At 43.4% G+C, this 16176-nt stretch overlaps 1 protein-coding gene across 1 annotated transcript in view; it reads right to left on the reverse strand.

The window, feature by feature from the left end:
• Positions 1–16176, reverse strand: part of LRMDA (leucine rich melanocyte differentiation associated) — a 746646-nt gene that overhangs the window by 337882 nt on the left and 392588 nt on the right. The window contains 1 exon segment of the mRNA XM_083614913.1: positions 4205–4337. Within this exon segment, the coding sequence (XP_083471039.1) occupies positions 4205–4337 (133 nt within the window).

Consider the following 16176-nt stretch of genomic DNA (forward strand, 5'->3'; position numbering starts at 1 on the left):
AAATGTTACCAGGAACCCGTTGGTATTCCTGCTCCACAGTTTATAACACACACAACTTCAGAGTGGAAGGAAACAGTAAAACCTGCCATTAAAGTGGTAGAGTGACCACATGAAAATCTTACATTGAAGTTGATTTAATGCATCCACTACAAACATACACACGACTCCCAAAACAGGCTATAAAGGATTTGTAGTCCAGTTCTAGGTTGCTCAAGAAAGAAAGAAAGAAAGAAAGAAAGAAAGAAAGAAAGAAAGAAAGAAAGAAGTACCACAAGTATTTCTGCAACCAGAGCTGGACTTTTCCAAAGTTTGGGCTTTTGTGTCAAAATGTACATATTTGACAAGAGTGTCTAGTGCACAGTTTCCAAAGGCTTGAGAACTTTCCTAAATCTGGCACTGTGTTATGGGTGCTAACTTAAAGACTTCAAAGCCGCCTCCCCACCCCCCCAGACCCTTTAAGAAGAAACATAAACCCTGGTTCTTTGGCACTCCTTTTTCAGTTCCTTAAGAGCCCTGCTTTGCATCTAGGATTTGGAAGGCAAGTGAAAACAGGGAAATCTTGGTTCCCACAGATCCACCATAAAAATCGAAGATGGGGCATGGAAGAAAGGTATGGGGGAAAGGATGCCAAATTGGTTGTGCAGGCTGAAAGCCATTCCTACCCAAACACTGCCACACTGCTGGTGCACGTGACATGAATAGCACTAGTAACATGTCAGGTTAAAAAAAGAAACTGGCATAAAACTAGCCTGAGAAATCCCAGAATGAAGGCTCACAAATGGGGATCAGCATCATGAGGAGGCAAGGTGTTCTAATACCTCATGCCAATTGGCAAAAGGTGAAGGGCACATTCAAGCCGCTCTGCTTCTTACTCTTTGTTTCTCTGCCCTTTGTTCTAATTGATTTAGTGCTGCAAATTCTCATTTTCTCTGTTTTCTCTTTTAAACTGATTCTTGTTAGTTTATGGCGATCCTGCATTAGCTGTATTTTACTACTTTATTATAATTTTGCTTGTTTTAATGCCTGTAAGCCGCCCAAAGAACTTCAGCTATAAATTGCATGTATCAATAAATAAACAATGGAACAAATTACTGGTTTAAACGAACAATTCACTCTTTTACTCTCCCATGCCTGGAGTTGTGTGCAACAAATATTATGTGGCTATCTTAAATGCTCAGTTCTTTTATGTTGCTTGTCCCCAGCATTGATTTATGTTTTCCTGTTATCTTTGTTATCTCTTGCAGATGGAATGTACCCCATTTCTTCACCTCAATAACTGAAGGGCAAGGGTATCACCACAGGATAGAAACAGAACTTTTGCCCTTAAAGACCTTCCCTTCGCTACATGCACTCCAATTTGCATCTTATTTGCAGCAGCCAACAAGCAAATGGGAGACTTATCATATACAGCATAATGCTTGTGGTAGGGTTCCACCCCCACCCTCATTTTTCAGATACTGGGCAAAACAACACATGGAGCAGGATGAATGAAGCATATGAACAGCTCGGTTTTTCCATTTTAATTCAGCCACAGTGCTCCAGATTTAGTCAGAACAGGATTAGACTTAATCCTTCCCCCCATGGCCCATTGTTCTGTCAACAATTGCCCTTCCCAGGATAGTTGTTCAGTCCACTAAGAGGGGAAAAGATGCTGGCCCACATCTTTTCAACCACAGGGAGAAAAGCAGAGTGGGGAGGATGATCTTTAGTGGGCAAACAGTCCATGGGGAAAGGGTTAAGTCACCTCTTCCCTGTGCTGCTTCTCAATTCATACCCACTAATACAAGAGCAAATTGGTGCTTAGAGGGTGTGAAGACAGACTATGGGGAGAAAGAGGGAGCCAGTCGCAAGAGTGGTGGTGATGTTGAAGACATTAAAGCCAAACAACAACAAAAACTTTAAAGCACAGCTATACAGATAAAACATAGGTCCCGCCAAAATAAGAGAGGCCACAATCCTACCATTCAAATTAAAAAAGGTAAAGGACCCCTGACAGTTAAGTCCAGTCGCGAACGACTCTGGGGTTGCGGAGCTCATCTTGCTTTACTGGCTGAGGGAGCCGGCGTTTGTCTGCAGACAGTTTTTCTGGGTCATGTGGCCAGCATGGCTAAGTTGCTTCTGGCGAAACCAGAGCAGCACACAGAAACACCGTTTACCTTCCTGCTAGAGTGGTACCTACTTATCTACTTGCACTTTGATGTGCTTCCAACTGCTAGGTTGGCAGGAGCGGGGATAGCATTCCACAAGGTCTGTTCTTGTGTTGCTACCCTCCAAAACTCCTGCATGAAATAGGGCCTCAGATAATGGTCACATGGTCCAGGTCAGTGCATGTAGGTAGAGGCAGTCCTTGAGGTCCTGAGGTCCTGAGCCACATAAAGCTTTATAGGTCATAACCAGCCCTTGGAATTGAGGCCAAAAACTAAGTACTTTGCCCACAATTAACCACCTTTAACCACCTAACCCACAGTTCATTTCTTATGGGGCACTCACCATACTGGAAATAGGGTGTGCCAAGTCTCTTAGCTGCTGTTTCTTGTCTACTTATCTCTGAATTATGATGCATCATCCCAGGATCACTTGTGCCACCACAGAGGATTGTGGGGAACATTCCTCTAAACACTTGCTGCCAGCCACATAGCAAGCAATGTGGAAACCTCAAGTGCCATTTTGCATATGGCATAGAAAGATGGAGCTCAAAATATGGGGCCCTCTTTGGGTACACACTTTCTCTATCCTGGATCCCGTGTGTGTACTGTAGTGGCATAAAATGTGAGATTGGGACCCCCTAGTTCAAATATTTCCATAGCCATTAATTTGCTATCCCTCATTTCATCATCTTTAATACTGGAATAGCAGTATCTTACGGGGTGTTGTAGGAATTCCACATATTTGTGAGTGTTTTGAACACTCTGCAGCTCTAAATAATTACTTTGTATTGTACTTACTTTTATGAGTATGTTGACAAATCAGCACCACCAGAGCAGCTTCACCAACCTGCCACTCTCCACATGCTTTGCCCAGCAACTCCCATCAGTTCCAGCCAACACAGAGGCTGATGGGAGATGTAGTCCAAAACATCTGGCAAGTAACAGGTTTGTGAAGGTTACATGAGAGTGTATGTGTAAAATACTTGATTAATTTACAGGAGCTTAACTGTCATTACGTCCTTTGACTTGCCTAAGGATAGTCATTCTCTTCTTAAAAATTTGCCAATCAATCCTTGCTAGCGACCGGCCACTCAAAGGCTTCCAAGCCCATTCTTCTAAAGCCTATAAAATGTCCAGGCTTCCTGGGTATGGTGGCTGATTACTTGGGCAAAGTATTAGACTTGGCTGAGAAGAGAGCTGCTAACACGCATCTTTGCCCCCACCCTCTTTGCATCCCAGAGTTGGACAAAACACAGAGAAAGATCTTTTGAAAACAATGAAAATTAAGCTAAAACTGAACTGATATTTTCAGCTCAGTCTCCGCATGCAACATTGCATGGCTTCGTTGCTGCCTGTCCTGCAGTGCTGACTACCAGCATTCACAATAATACCAAGCAACAATGCTGTTTGTGCGAGAAGGGAACAGCTGCCACTCTTAGGGTGTCTCAATGTTTTAAAAGAGCCCAGGACAGGAAGTAACAACCGCACTGCTACACTCTGGCGATCAGTGTTACTCACAAAACAGCAAAGGGTGGGAAACTATTCTTGACCCTTTCTAGCCTAATGGCTAACATGGCCCTATCGGCTCCCGTCAAGTGATTGCTGCTGCCAAATTAAACAAGATGTATATTTTCTTTAAGAAGCATTCTATGTACATGTGAAAAAAGCCAACCTAATGTTTTAATCTTGTTTCACTGCACACACTATTCCACTAGAGGTCAGCCTGCCACAGAACCCAAGCAGGCTGGGTTCTGTTAAGCAGCGCAAAACTGGCTGCTATTTCCACCTCTCAATCTATTGACAAAGATTCCTTCAGAGCCATAAACTTAGGGCTCGCACTAAAAAACGGAGCAACAGGAAGATATAGCGAGGCATTTCGTTTATGAATGACCTGTAATAAATTACTTTGAAGTATTCTGAGTGACAAGAGAAAGGGAGAGGATGCTTTGTCTGCAAACGAGCGACATTTTACATACTTTAATTTGGCTGACACATAAGGATTATTCGACATTTGGCAGGGCCTTTCTCCCCTTCCCTCCCCACCCTCTCTTTTGGAAGGATATTTGGTTCTTGTTCAGCATCAGGGTATGGAGGTGTGGTAACCTGGGTAACCGGAGGTCATTCCGGAGGAGATTGTTGTCCAAGATCAGCTCTTCCAAGCCGCTAAATGTCTCCAGTCCTTCCAGTGACCTGCAACGACAAAGGCAACAGGAAAAATGATACTCCAGTAAATCAGGGAGGCCATTATGAGCTGAAATAAATATTTTAACCTTCCCTTTCAAGGAGCGGGAAGAGTTTTGCTTTAGTCCTGTCAGGAGACTGAATGACAAGAATTAGTGGCAAGGGGAGTGTCGGTACAGCAACACATCCTTCTTCGCAGGCTGGCAGAATGAAGGATGGGGGTCACTTAGTGAGTAGCCAGGATCCAAAACAAAAGGCTTCAGATATGAGGCCTGCAGGATGAATTTGTCAATGTCTTGTGCCTTCAGGCACCCAGCCTCGCCTGACCCTAACCTCCATTCCCAAGATAAATAACTCTGTCACAGTTCACCTTCATTCCCTGGACACAAATTTAAGTTGTCATCCATCATTTCTGCCATGAAATATCATACCCCACTAACAATAATAAATACAACTTCAAGAATTGTTCTCAGCAGCTACCCTATATATAAAACTGCAGGGGGGGGGGAATTAGATGGGAAGTTTTTCCTTTTCCTTTCGTGATTTTTATTTTATTAACCATAGAATTTTCTCTGTCTAGAGTTTTTCGTTGTGGTGGTTGTTTTTTCAAGCACAAAAGATAAAATGTTAGAGAGCCCTGAATCACCCAGATACAGCAAAAATTATTATTTTTTACAATGATGCCCCCCCCTCGGCAATGCCTGCCCACAAAACACACAGACATGCACAAAACACTGAGATTTAAAAGTAACAAGCAAAATCTTTTCAGCATGGAAGCACAGCTCTTCGGGTTGTAAACACATAGACATTTGTAGAAATTTGGCAGCCAATTAGGAAAGCTAGGAGGAAGGAATTAAAAAGTCTGGCTTTGTCACTTTGCTGGGCCACTGTTTCAGTTTTAACTCTTAATTTCGTAGCTTTGCAAGTTCTTACAGAAATGGGTGGGGGAATCTTCACATTAATCACCTAAGATGGGCATGGTATATGGAGCATACACAAAGACACACACATTCACAGCTCATTCACCTACCAGACACCTAGAGATATGCTGAGGTTGCATGACTTGACAGCTGAGCTAGTATGCCTACCAGTGGTGAGGATCATCACTTTATCTCCTCACTATTTTATAAAATGTGATGAATAAGGGAGATGCAAGTCTACACTATTTATTCACTGTCCAATGACATTTATACTAAAGGGAATTATTCCCTCCCTCTTTAACACCCTTCTTCAAGGTCTGCATGAGATATGCTCTATTGCAGGCATATAACAGGCATGCTGTGGGGGAAAATAACAAATATTTATCCACCCAATTCAAAAATTTAAACTTGGCAGGGGTAGGATAGATGAAATTGTCTTATCTGAAACTTATAGCCCCGTAATAAAAGAATGGAATGAAAAGCCCTTTGTAGGAAAGAAAACATGTGACCTTCATGCTACGGTTCAAGGACACCACAGTGTTAACCATAAATAACCAGAGAAACTCCATGCTTCTCAGCAGTCCTCTACTCTAAGGTTACCAGATTTTTTTCCAATGAATCCAGGGACAGTTTTCAACTTCAATAGATTTTGTATGGGGACTGATTTGTAAATTTGGGGACTGTCACCAGGAAACGGGGACATCTGGTAACCTTACTCTACTCTGGAGGTTCAAAACCAATGTGAATTACAAAGGGTGCTTTCAGATGGGAATTTATTGTGGAATCGGAGCTATTCATGCACACGTTTTTATTTTATTTTTTGCACCACCCACATTACATCGTCACCATCCTTCTGCCCCATTTAACCCAGATTTCCCTTTAGCGTAGAAAAATCTAATAATAAAGAACAACCTGTTATATATCTGCAGTAACTGCTGGTACAGAAGCTCACTACTGCATTTGGGGGGTGGGGGTCACATGTGTGGTAGCATTTCATGGGCTGTTCCCTTTTGCCACAGACCCCCATCTCCATTTGCTCCTCACCTGAGCACAGCCTGGCCATTGTTTCAGGCGGCCCAAACAATGCAAGTGCACCTGTTTCCACTGATTGCTGCATGCAGTAGGCACATTCCGAATACATTTATCAGCCTTTTATTTATTTTTTAATACTGAGCTCATCTGCTGAGTGAGAAAAGAGCTGGAGTGGCCCTCATAGAGCCCATACTGACAAAGGTTGCAAGTGGGCGCAACGTGCTTGGACGAAAAGGGAGTTGGGTGCTATACAGTGGTACCTCGGGTTAAGAACTTAATTCGTTCTGGAGGTCTGTTCTTAACCTGAAACTGTTCTTAACCTGAAGCACCACTTTAGCTAATGGGGCCTCCTGCTGCCACTGCGCTGCCATCGCACGATTTCTGTTCTTATCCTGAAGCAAAGTTCTTAACCTGAAGTAATATTTCTGGGTTAGCAGAGTCTGTAACCTGAAGCGTATGTAACCTGAGGTACCACTGTACTTTCTACTGGTTTTGCTGGAACATACATTAAGCTGCAATTTCTGGCGCCCCTGCCAATCCATTCTGAAAGGAAATAGAAAGCAATGGAAAGCACGTAACTGAATGCTGCCATATCAGATTGTGGGGGAAATGAATCTGATTGTGCTCCAGTGTCACGGCACCCCCCTAAAAAAAAAAAGCCTTCCCCAAATGTTAAGTCCCTCAGAAATTTCCAAATGGTTCATGGTGCAGGAGAAACTGCTGCTCTAAATGATCCTGACCTCACGCTCCTCTGTAAGCCGCACAGGAGAAGAAGCAATAAACAGATTGTGTGGTTATGATTGTTAACTTTAGGTTCATAATAAAGCCTAACTGGCAGTGCCCATTTAAATGCTCTCTCCGTATAAATAGTTAGTAGTGGATTATGTCCAATCTTCAGTTTATTGCTTTAAAAAGAAAAAAAAGTCTTTCCGCTTGCCAAAGGGAGTTCAAAAAAGGCCACCACCCTGTCAACACCACAGAGCCTTATGGGACGCTAATAGGCCCTTTGTGAGTATGCATTGCTGGGGCTCTGGTCTGTGTCAGCCTCGAAATGCACATTGTTCATGAGTTGTGTTATGCAAATATAATACCCTTATCATGAGAATCTGCAAATGGTTGGCAACTGGCAAGAAGAATAAAGCACACATCCAAAACTGCTGGAGGGGAGGCATAAAACAAAATGACATGCCATGAAGTGGGACAAAGGAGCGAGAGAGATAGAGAGTTGCCTATTGAGGTAGCCCCTTTATTTCCAAAACAGAGGCTAGGGCACAATGCCCGCCTAAGCTTTAGGCAGGAACAGAGAAGATTGTGTGCAAAGCCCTCCTCCACACCTGGCTAGGGCTTGATCATTTTTGCCGTGTAATATCATTAGTCACTCTCACAGGGAATTTTCCTTTCCTTTTGTTTTAAGGAATCACACTACACAGAAGCGCCATACCTTTTATTAGGGCCAACACAAAGCCAGAGAGTAGCAAGCAAACTTTTGAGTTTGCAAGAGGGTGTTGTAGGAGAGGAGAAGAAGCCACAGCCTGCAGTTTCCTAACAGTCTCAAGATGGAACAGAGAGGGCACTATGCAGACTTAACAAGGTTACAAAGTGCTCTCAGGCTGCAGAAAGGCATGCTGGAGTGAAGGAGCAATGGCTACCCTCCCCTTCAACAATATGCATACCAGCAGTTCCTTGGATCTGTCTCTAGTTACACAAGGTCTTGTTTGTTTATTTTCCTTACCACGTCATCAGCAGGGGCATTGTGCACACAGTGTCCAGTCCATATCCAACATAGCTCTCTTTTTTTGCTTTTTTTAAGTGTTCATTCATTCCTGCAGTTTTCAAGGAAGCCTTTGTGCACTGCCCACCTTCACCATTTAATCAGCTCCATTTTTCAGAGCACATGGCAGGGGTGGAGAGGCTACAAGTGAGAATAAGGAGTGTAATAATAACCCTGCTCCATTCTCACCTACCTTCATGCCTCTCTGATCCCAAATTGTCTGTTCAAGCATAAATATTTAGAGATCTGAACTGCTTAGGAAGCCACCTTATACTGAGCCAGACCAGTGGTCCATATAGGTCAGTATTGTCTACCCTCGTTGGTTGTGGTTCTCCAGAGTTTCGGGCATGGGACATTCCCAATCCTGTCTGGAAAAGCCAAGTACTGAACTTGGGACCTTCTGCATGTGAGACATGCTCTGCTGCTAAGCTACAGCCCTTGTCCCATGTTACATGTAATATGTAAAGTAAAGGTAAAGGGACCCCTGACAGTTAAGTCCAGTTGCGAATGACTCTGGGGTTGCGGCGCTCGTCTCGCTTTACAGGCCGAGGGAGCCAGCGTTTGTCCGCTCCACAGTTTTTCTGGGTCATGCGCCCAGCATGACTAAGCCGCTTCTGGTGCAGCGGAACACCAACAGCAAAGCAGCACACGGAAACACCGTTTACCTTTGTGCCGGAGCGGTACCTATTTATCTACTTGCACTTTGAGGTGCTTTTGAACTGCTAGGTTGGCAGGAGCAGGGACCGAACAATGGGAGCTCACGCCATTGCGGAGGTTCGAACCTCCGACCTTCTGATTGGACAACAGTCTTTGCCATCCTCAGTTCTGACCTCCAATATGTGGGTGTGGAGTGCGAGGAAGAAGAAGTGAATAATGGCTCATTATCATTGCTAGGTCAGAAGCATCCAGTTTTCAGGACTGTCCTGAGAGATCCTTGGCAATGCATAAAGTTTCCATGGACCTCAGTTTCCCAGTTACTGAACAGAGATCAAGCTGCCTACAGCACTGCACCCAGCAGATTGTAAAGTTGTGTCTGTAGAGTACTTTAGGAGCTTCAACAGAGAAGTGCTATTCAAGCAGAAGGGATTAGCATCAATGTTTTTACTAGATATTAGGAATAGGCTGCTTCTGCTCTTGGAATATCCCTTTTATTAAAACTCTGCAAAACTCAAAGAGCAGCAAGGAAAGCCTGTAAGCTCTCTTAGTTTGTAGCAAAGAACCTTCTATCTGTCTTTGTGAATTAAAAGCAACAAGGCACAGGCTCAGTACCATGAACACCACCAAGGGCTTAAGGGGTAGTGGCAGGTAGCCGTCCTCCCTAGTTGGTTTAGAAGGCTAATAAGCATCACTCAAGTGCATTGCAGGTTGATCTGTCCTTGCTCTAATGACATGAAAGCTGCCCATTATCTCACCTACAGGTACCACCTCGGTTACCTCATTGCAGGCCTCACACTCCCACTCCTGGAGGAGAGCAATCGTTGCCAAGAGATTTCCAATGCAATTTCCAAAGTCACATCAAAATGACAAAACATCACAACGCATTCAGCTCTGCCTGATTCCAACAGAAAGAACTTTAAGTTTCCACTGTAATTAACCCTATCCTCGTTAAGATAATTATGATCAAGCTCCCTGTCACAGCTAATATCACAGCATCATTGCCTATGGCTCACGCTTTGCCCTCATTAGCTTACAAAAACAGTGTGCTGAGCAGGCAAACGAACTCCCTCCCTCCTGATGACTTAGAAGCTATGTATGCAAGACAGTAAAATAAGCCTTTGGAACACAAAGTTCTCTGGGAACATTCCCCCCCCCCCCCATTTAAGCCCTTCGATTAAATCTGTAGTGCTTTCCCCAGTTTATCTGCATCCTATAATTCGTGCATAATTTGGAGGAAAAGGGTTTCATTTTTCAGCACAAAGGGGTATTTTCAGTGGCAATTTTGCTTTGAATATGCAGGATAACTAACTGCTGTCTACTAGCTTTTCTGTATGCCAGTCATCTGGTCTGATGAAGAACATTTGGAAAGGATTTGGTTACAATGAAATTTTTAAAAAGGAGTTTTTGCCTATTGGTAATCTTGAACTATGCATTAAATAAGAAAGAATGAAAAAGGAAACAGCAGCAGTATTGTTTCAACAATGAAGCAACACAAACCAAGAGATTTGTACAGACTTCCTCATTATGCAACTAATATACACTTGTGTGTTGATTGGAAACAGAACACATTATGCTCCCCTTAATATATCTCACTCATTTCAAATGACATTCCCCCCCTCACACACACACATTTCCTCCTGCTAACTACAGATAAACTAGAGATGGGACATGCCTTGAAATCGACTTGCTCTTTATTGACAACAAATAGCTCTTACCAGAAATTAAAGATGGTGCTGTTACACAATGAAATATTGTCCACACTTCTATTTTTTAAAGTGTTCTTTAAAAAAGCATTCAGACAAATGCATGACTACAAGATTGGATGTCTATACCACTTATCAACTGGGTTACCAAAACAGTTTCCAAAACTAAGCTCTGCCATCTTACCAGTCTGAGCAAGTTCACATGACTAGATTTCATGACAGGAAAATAAACACACATAAAAACACATCAGAATGATTGCATGAAATAATTTTCACATAAAAAGCTCAACATTTATCATCATCTAATGGACATGGTGCCCAAAATTTCATAAGGTGAGTGCAATCAAACCAATTCATCAGCAGGGGACATTATTTCACTTATAACACTTTCTCTCTTTCCAATGTTCTCTTTTGCTGAACTTTTAGCAAGGTGAGGACCAAAGCAGAATCATAATCTAGTCCTGTATCATTGGATCCATAGCCACACATAAGCAACAAAGCTGCCACACTACCTCACATTAATGAAATCACAAGTCCCACCACACACCACCCAAAGAGCATCATGTATGTTGGTCTCTCAATATTTTGGGGGCACATTTTTCTACCAGTGTTGTCCACCATAATTTTTGGCAGCAGGTTTCTAGATTCACATCAGAATCTTTCCAGTACCCTGGCTGTGATCGTTTCAGCTGATAAATGTAAATTGGTGACCAATTCCTTACTAAAAGTAAAAGCCTTACCAATTCTACATCCTGATCAATAAACAAATTCAGCAGAGGTCATGGAGGGAAATAATTAGTTGCTTTGTAATAAGGCAAATTTCTTGTGCCCAGTACTCCTATATCCTCTGACATTCCCACCAGAAGTGGGAATAAGCTACCATGTTATTCTGGTATCCAGTCATGTTTATTTAAAACCAAATTTCAGTCAGCTTCCTCTATCAAAGTTCTAAATTGCTTTAGGGACTCCAAAAGTACTTAACTCAGAGTTTAGGAATAGTTTGTATATGCCTGAATTATGCCCAATCCCTGCTATACACACCACAGATTCAGATATCCAAACAGCCAAAGTGTGACTACTTCCTTACTTGTTGGGGCTTCACTGGTCAGCATCAGCCATTTTCTCTTTGCCAACAAGCTCATCAGAAAATGCCTAGATTATAATTTCCAAACAGACTAGGAAGATTTATTCTAGCATTCAGCTGTACTGCATGGCAATATGAGTATTTTAATTTCTAGACTACTGTATTTTTCCATGTGTAAGACTAGGTTTTTTTCCCACCAAAAAATTAGGTTTAAAATTGGACTGGTCTTATACATGGGTAGTGCTGAGGGATGTTCTCTTAATTTGGAGGGGTCTTATACATGGGGGTGTCTTATGGATGGAAAAATATGGTACATAAAGGAATATAAACTTATAAGATCTTCAAACTCTTAATTCTGGATGAGGATTTACTCTTCCCTTACAAAAAGTTCATATGTGTAGTTGTGATCCAAGACCCAGTTTTTCCTCCTGGGTGTCCAGGTGATATATGTTGTCATAGCAGCTGGTCCTGCCCTCAATGACATCTGGACAGGAGCAGCATATGCACACTCTATGCATGTAGGCCTCCATCCATAGAAGTCTACTTGCACAGGTATTACTATTATTATTGTCACCATCTCCACCATTAATCAAATTTATCCCATCCTTCCTCCCAAAGGCTTAAGCGGCTCTCTCTTTTGGATTTTCAGGTGCTAGCAGTAAAACCTAGGGATGTGCTAAATCTGCACAATGGTTCAAACCAAGAGAATAAATGCATAGATGTCAGGGGGGCAGGGAACATGCTGGAGACAGCCCCACTATGTGGACCCTTGTCACATGTCACATGGATAGGGATTTAGATGCACCACCTAGATCTTATCAGAGGAAGGGCAAGGTACAAAAAAAATTTGATCATTTGCTGGCATCCATCTGTCTCAAGAGACAATGGAAGAGCGCGCCATGCGGGGGGGGGGGGTTAAGTCAAACCATTGGAAAGTTACAGTGCCTGGTGTGGCTGTAGAGACCAACAGGAGAGAGGCATGTTTCATTACAGCTGGTGCAGATGAAGGCGTCTGGTTTCACTGGTCCATAATAAGCCAAAACAAGAACAAAGTGAGGACTTCGAGTTCAAAAGTGGGGTCAAACTATCCCTCCTTTGTATGATCAGATGTTAGCACAGGGGTCGGCAAGGTTTACCTCGCCTGGGCCGGTTCACTCCAGCACAGATCCCTCCGTGGGCCGGGTCGTGCGCACACGAGCAAGTGCACTCACAATTTCCGGTGTCTGCGTCTGTGCAGACGCAATTTCCAGCGCATGCGCAGACGCGATTTCTGGCACCGCAGAAGCGAGTCTCCATGCCACGCTGGTTTAGCACAGCGCACAGGGACTCGCTGAGCGGGTGGCTCGATTTCCAGTGCATGCGCTGACGTGATTTCTGGCACCACAGAACCAAGTCCCCGTACCACGCTGGTTTAGCACAGTGTGCGGGGACTCGCTGAGCGGGTGGCTCGTGGGCCTGTTAAATGACCCCCGTGGGCAGCTTGTGGCCCATGGGCCTTAGGTTGCCTACCCCTGTGTTAGCAGTTACATTTGGGGATGCAGCGAACCTGTGTGATGGTTCAATTACATTCAAACCAAGAGCGGTGTTCACAGCATAGTAGTGCTTATACCTTTAACAGCAACATTCTGAATTATAATTTGAGCATTAGATTGTAAATAGTCCCCACCCCTTTTAAAAGAAAGCTAGGAGAATGGAGTGAGCTAGGCAGTATATAGCACACTCTTCTAGCGTAGTGAGAAACGGATGGTGGCGGGGGGGGGGGGGGAGAGAAAGTAATTTTTCTCCCATCTTCCACAACAACCAAGGCTGGGGAGTGACAAGCAAATTGACGCACTGCTCAGAGGGCAAAAGATAAATGTTTGATGAATTGGCCATCGCTGGAGGAGTGATGGGCTTCATATGTGCATAATGGACTAGCTGCCTTTCAATTGAGATTGCCTGCCAAGATAAGAAACTATAATGAATGGACCAAGTGGAGCCTCCACCATAAGAAAAGTATAATCTGACTAGTTTTAATAAACTTAATAAAAAAGATGAAGTGGAAAGAGGCCAGCAGAAAACCAGCCTTTGTGACCGGCTACCAGAGGTGCAAACGGATAACAGATGGACTCACGCATGGTGGGAAAGGAGTAAAAGTAGTTGCATTTGAATCGCTTTCTCATTGTACACAGCTGATGATTTCACAACTTGAAGGCAACCTTATTAGAGTAAAATACATTGCAATTAAGACTCATGCTATCCCTTGACCCACATACGCCTTAGAGAGCCGTCCACGTTCTGGAATGATATGGAAATGTTTCAAGAAAAGGATATTTCATTTTGCTGCCCTTGGATTTCAAGCTGAAGTATTTCAAAGTTCCACATAAATTCTCCTAAGCTGGATGACTTCCATGGGGTGGGGGAATCAGTCACTTCAAAGTAGCAAGGTATTTTACTATCCTCAGCCAGGAACAATCCTCCCATTTAAAGTTACATTTTCTTCTCAAGTCTCTGGCTAGAATCCTACAAAGTTCATCTGGGTGAGCTGAGCTCTGGCTCCTAGTGTGTGGCACACCAAGCATCTTCAGTCTGGCTCCGAGTAATGAGGGAGCCTTTAAAGCACTACTACTTGCAGTGCCAGCAGGGTAACATAGAGAAGCCTGGGCCATAACACAGGAGTCCATGCCATAGATCAGGGGTCAGCAAACTTTTTCAGCAGGGGGCCGGTCCACTGTCCCTCAGACCTTGTAAGACTATATTTGGGGGGGGGGAGTGAACAAATTCCTATGCCCCACAAATAACCCAGAGATGGATTTTAAATAAAAGCACACGTTCTACTCATGTAAAAACACCAGGCAGGCCCCACAAGTAACCCAGAGATGCATTCTACTCATGTTTTTACATAACACACTGATTCCCGGACCATCCGTGGGCCAGATTTAGAAGGTGATTGGGCAGGATCTGGCCCCTGGGCCTTAGTTTGCCTACCCATGCCATAGATCTTCCAACACTCACCAGCATTAACACATTTTCCTGAGGACGGATGCTAACACTGGAAGGAGTTCTAGGGGGAGCTCTCCTACATTGTGCCCAAGGCTTCTTGCAGTATCATGGCAATGTAGGAACTGCCACCAGAGAGCCATTTTTGGATCGCTAGTGGAAAGGAGATGTTCTGGTGGCCAGATCACCTGGAGGACTGTCTTCTTGGCATGTGAAGAACGGCAGATATAAACTCTCTTCAGGCAAGCATTTGATCCTCAGTTATCTTAAAAGACCCTGGATTATAAATCTAATTTCTACTGCTATATTTATTGGCTAATTTATACTTTTAATTTTCTTTTTAATGTGTCCTGTGACAAGTTTTTGTTGAAATGCGTATAATATCTTCACTATTATTTGAAAGAATGAAAGATAAAAGTTCATTAATACAGAGGTTGTCCCTAGTAAGAACATGTGGGGATGTTGATTTCTGGGGCAACAGGACATGACTCATGTTGTGTTTATGAGAGAGGAGGAGGTCAGGAGCTATGTTTATGGCTTTACACTCCATATTATTGTCTCACTGTGCTGATATACACTACGTATGGCTGCACGGAAGGTATTTGGCTTTAAAAAGTGGCTGGGCAGCTTTAAAACAGGAATTTGTGTGTGTTCTCTTGTACCCAGAGTAGGAAATGAGGGCATAAGGAGACAGAACTGAGCTGATCAAGCTATATGCTATTTATAAAACAGTGTGCAATGGGTCAGCACTAACTCCCAATGTAAATTATTATTATTATTATTATTATTATTATTATTATTATTATTAGTATTATAAGAGCTTCTTATCCCTGTTCCCATACCCTCCAACCCAAACAGTTCCATAAGGCAGGTCGAGGGAAGCCCTCTTTACCCTCCAACCTAAAAGAAAATCCTCCCTAATGTCTAATACATCTATCACATCTGTGTGGTACTAGGAACACTCTAGGAACACTGAAGAACAGGCCAACACAAAACAAAACAAAACTATTCTACAGTGGGTTAAAGGGAAAACACCTCACTCCCCCTCAAAGTGCCCTGCTAATCCTGCATTGTTCCTAAGGGAGAGTGAGTGCTGAGCTGCCTTCAACTGAGGAGGTAGGCTTCTATGTTGTTGTTTGTTTAGTCGTTTAGTCGTGTCCGACTCTTCGTGACCCCATGGACCAGAGCACACCAGGCACTCCTGTCTTCTATAGCCCACTGGAATCTACCTCTCACTGACACACGATACACAAGGCTGGTAAAGCCAGCCATTGGTCCTATTCTGCCTCCCCTCCCCACTTCTTGCTGCCCACAGTGTTACTTCAGCACCCATCCCAGATGAACAGGGCAGGGAAGGATTGGATGTTTAATTTCTACTGCTATTTCTTGATATATTTGTTGACATTGTGTGCATTTGATCAATACTGCAGCAGAGATTATTAGAAACCTGCAACTGAAGATTCAGCCATTTGGTTTAAATGAGGAATTCAGCCCCATCCTGCCTGTAACCTGGCACTCCTTTGACCATCTTCAACCAGCCTTTCTTGGCTGTCCACTTCCTTCTTGACAACATCCTTGGTCTCCAAATCATTTGCCCCTCCTTTCCATAACTCCTTGCCTTTACCACTCATACTTCCTCCAATTACCTCCTTAAAGCCCATCTTTTATATGCGATTATAATCTATTTTTTCCCAAATGTAAC

Source organism: Podarcis filfolensis (assembly GCF_964270895.1).
Source record: "Podarcis filfolensis genome assembly, chromosome: 5".
NCBI classification, from domain to species: Eukaryota; Metazoa; Chordata; class Lepidosauria; order Squamata; family Lacertidae; genus Podarcis; species Podarcis filfolensis.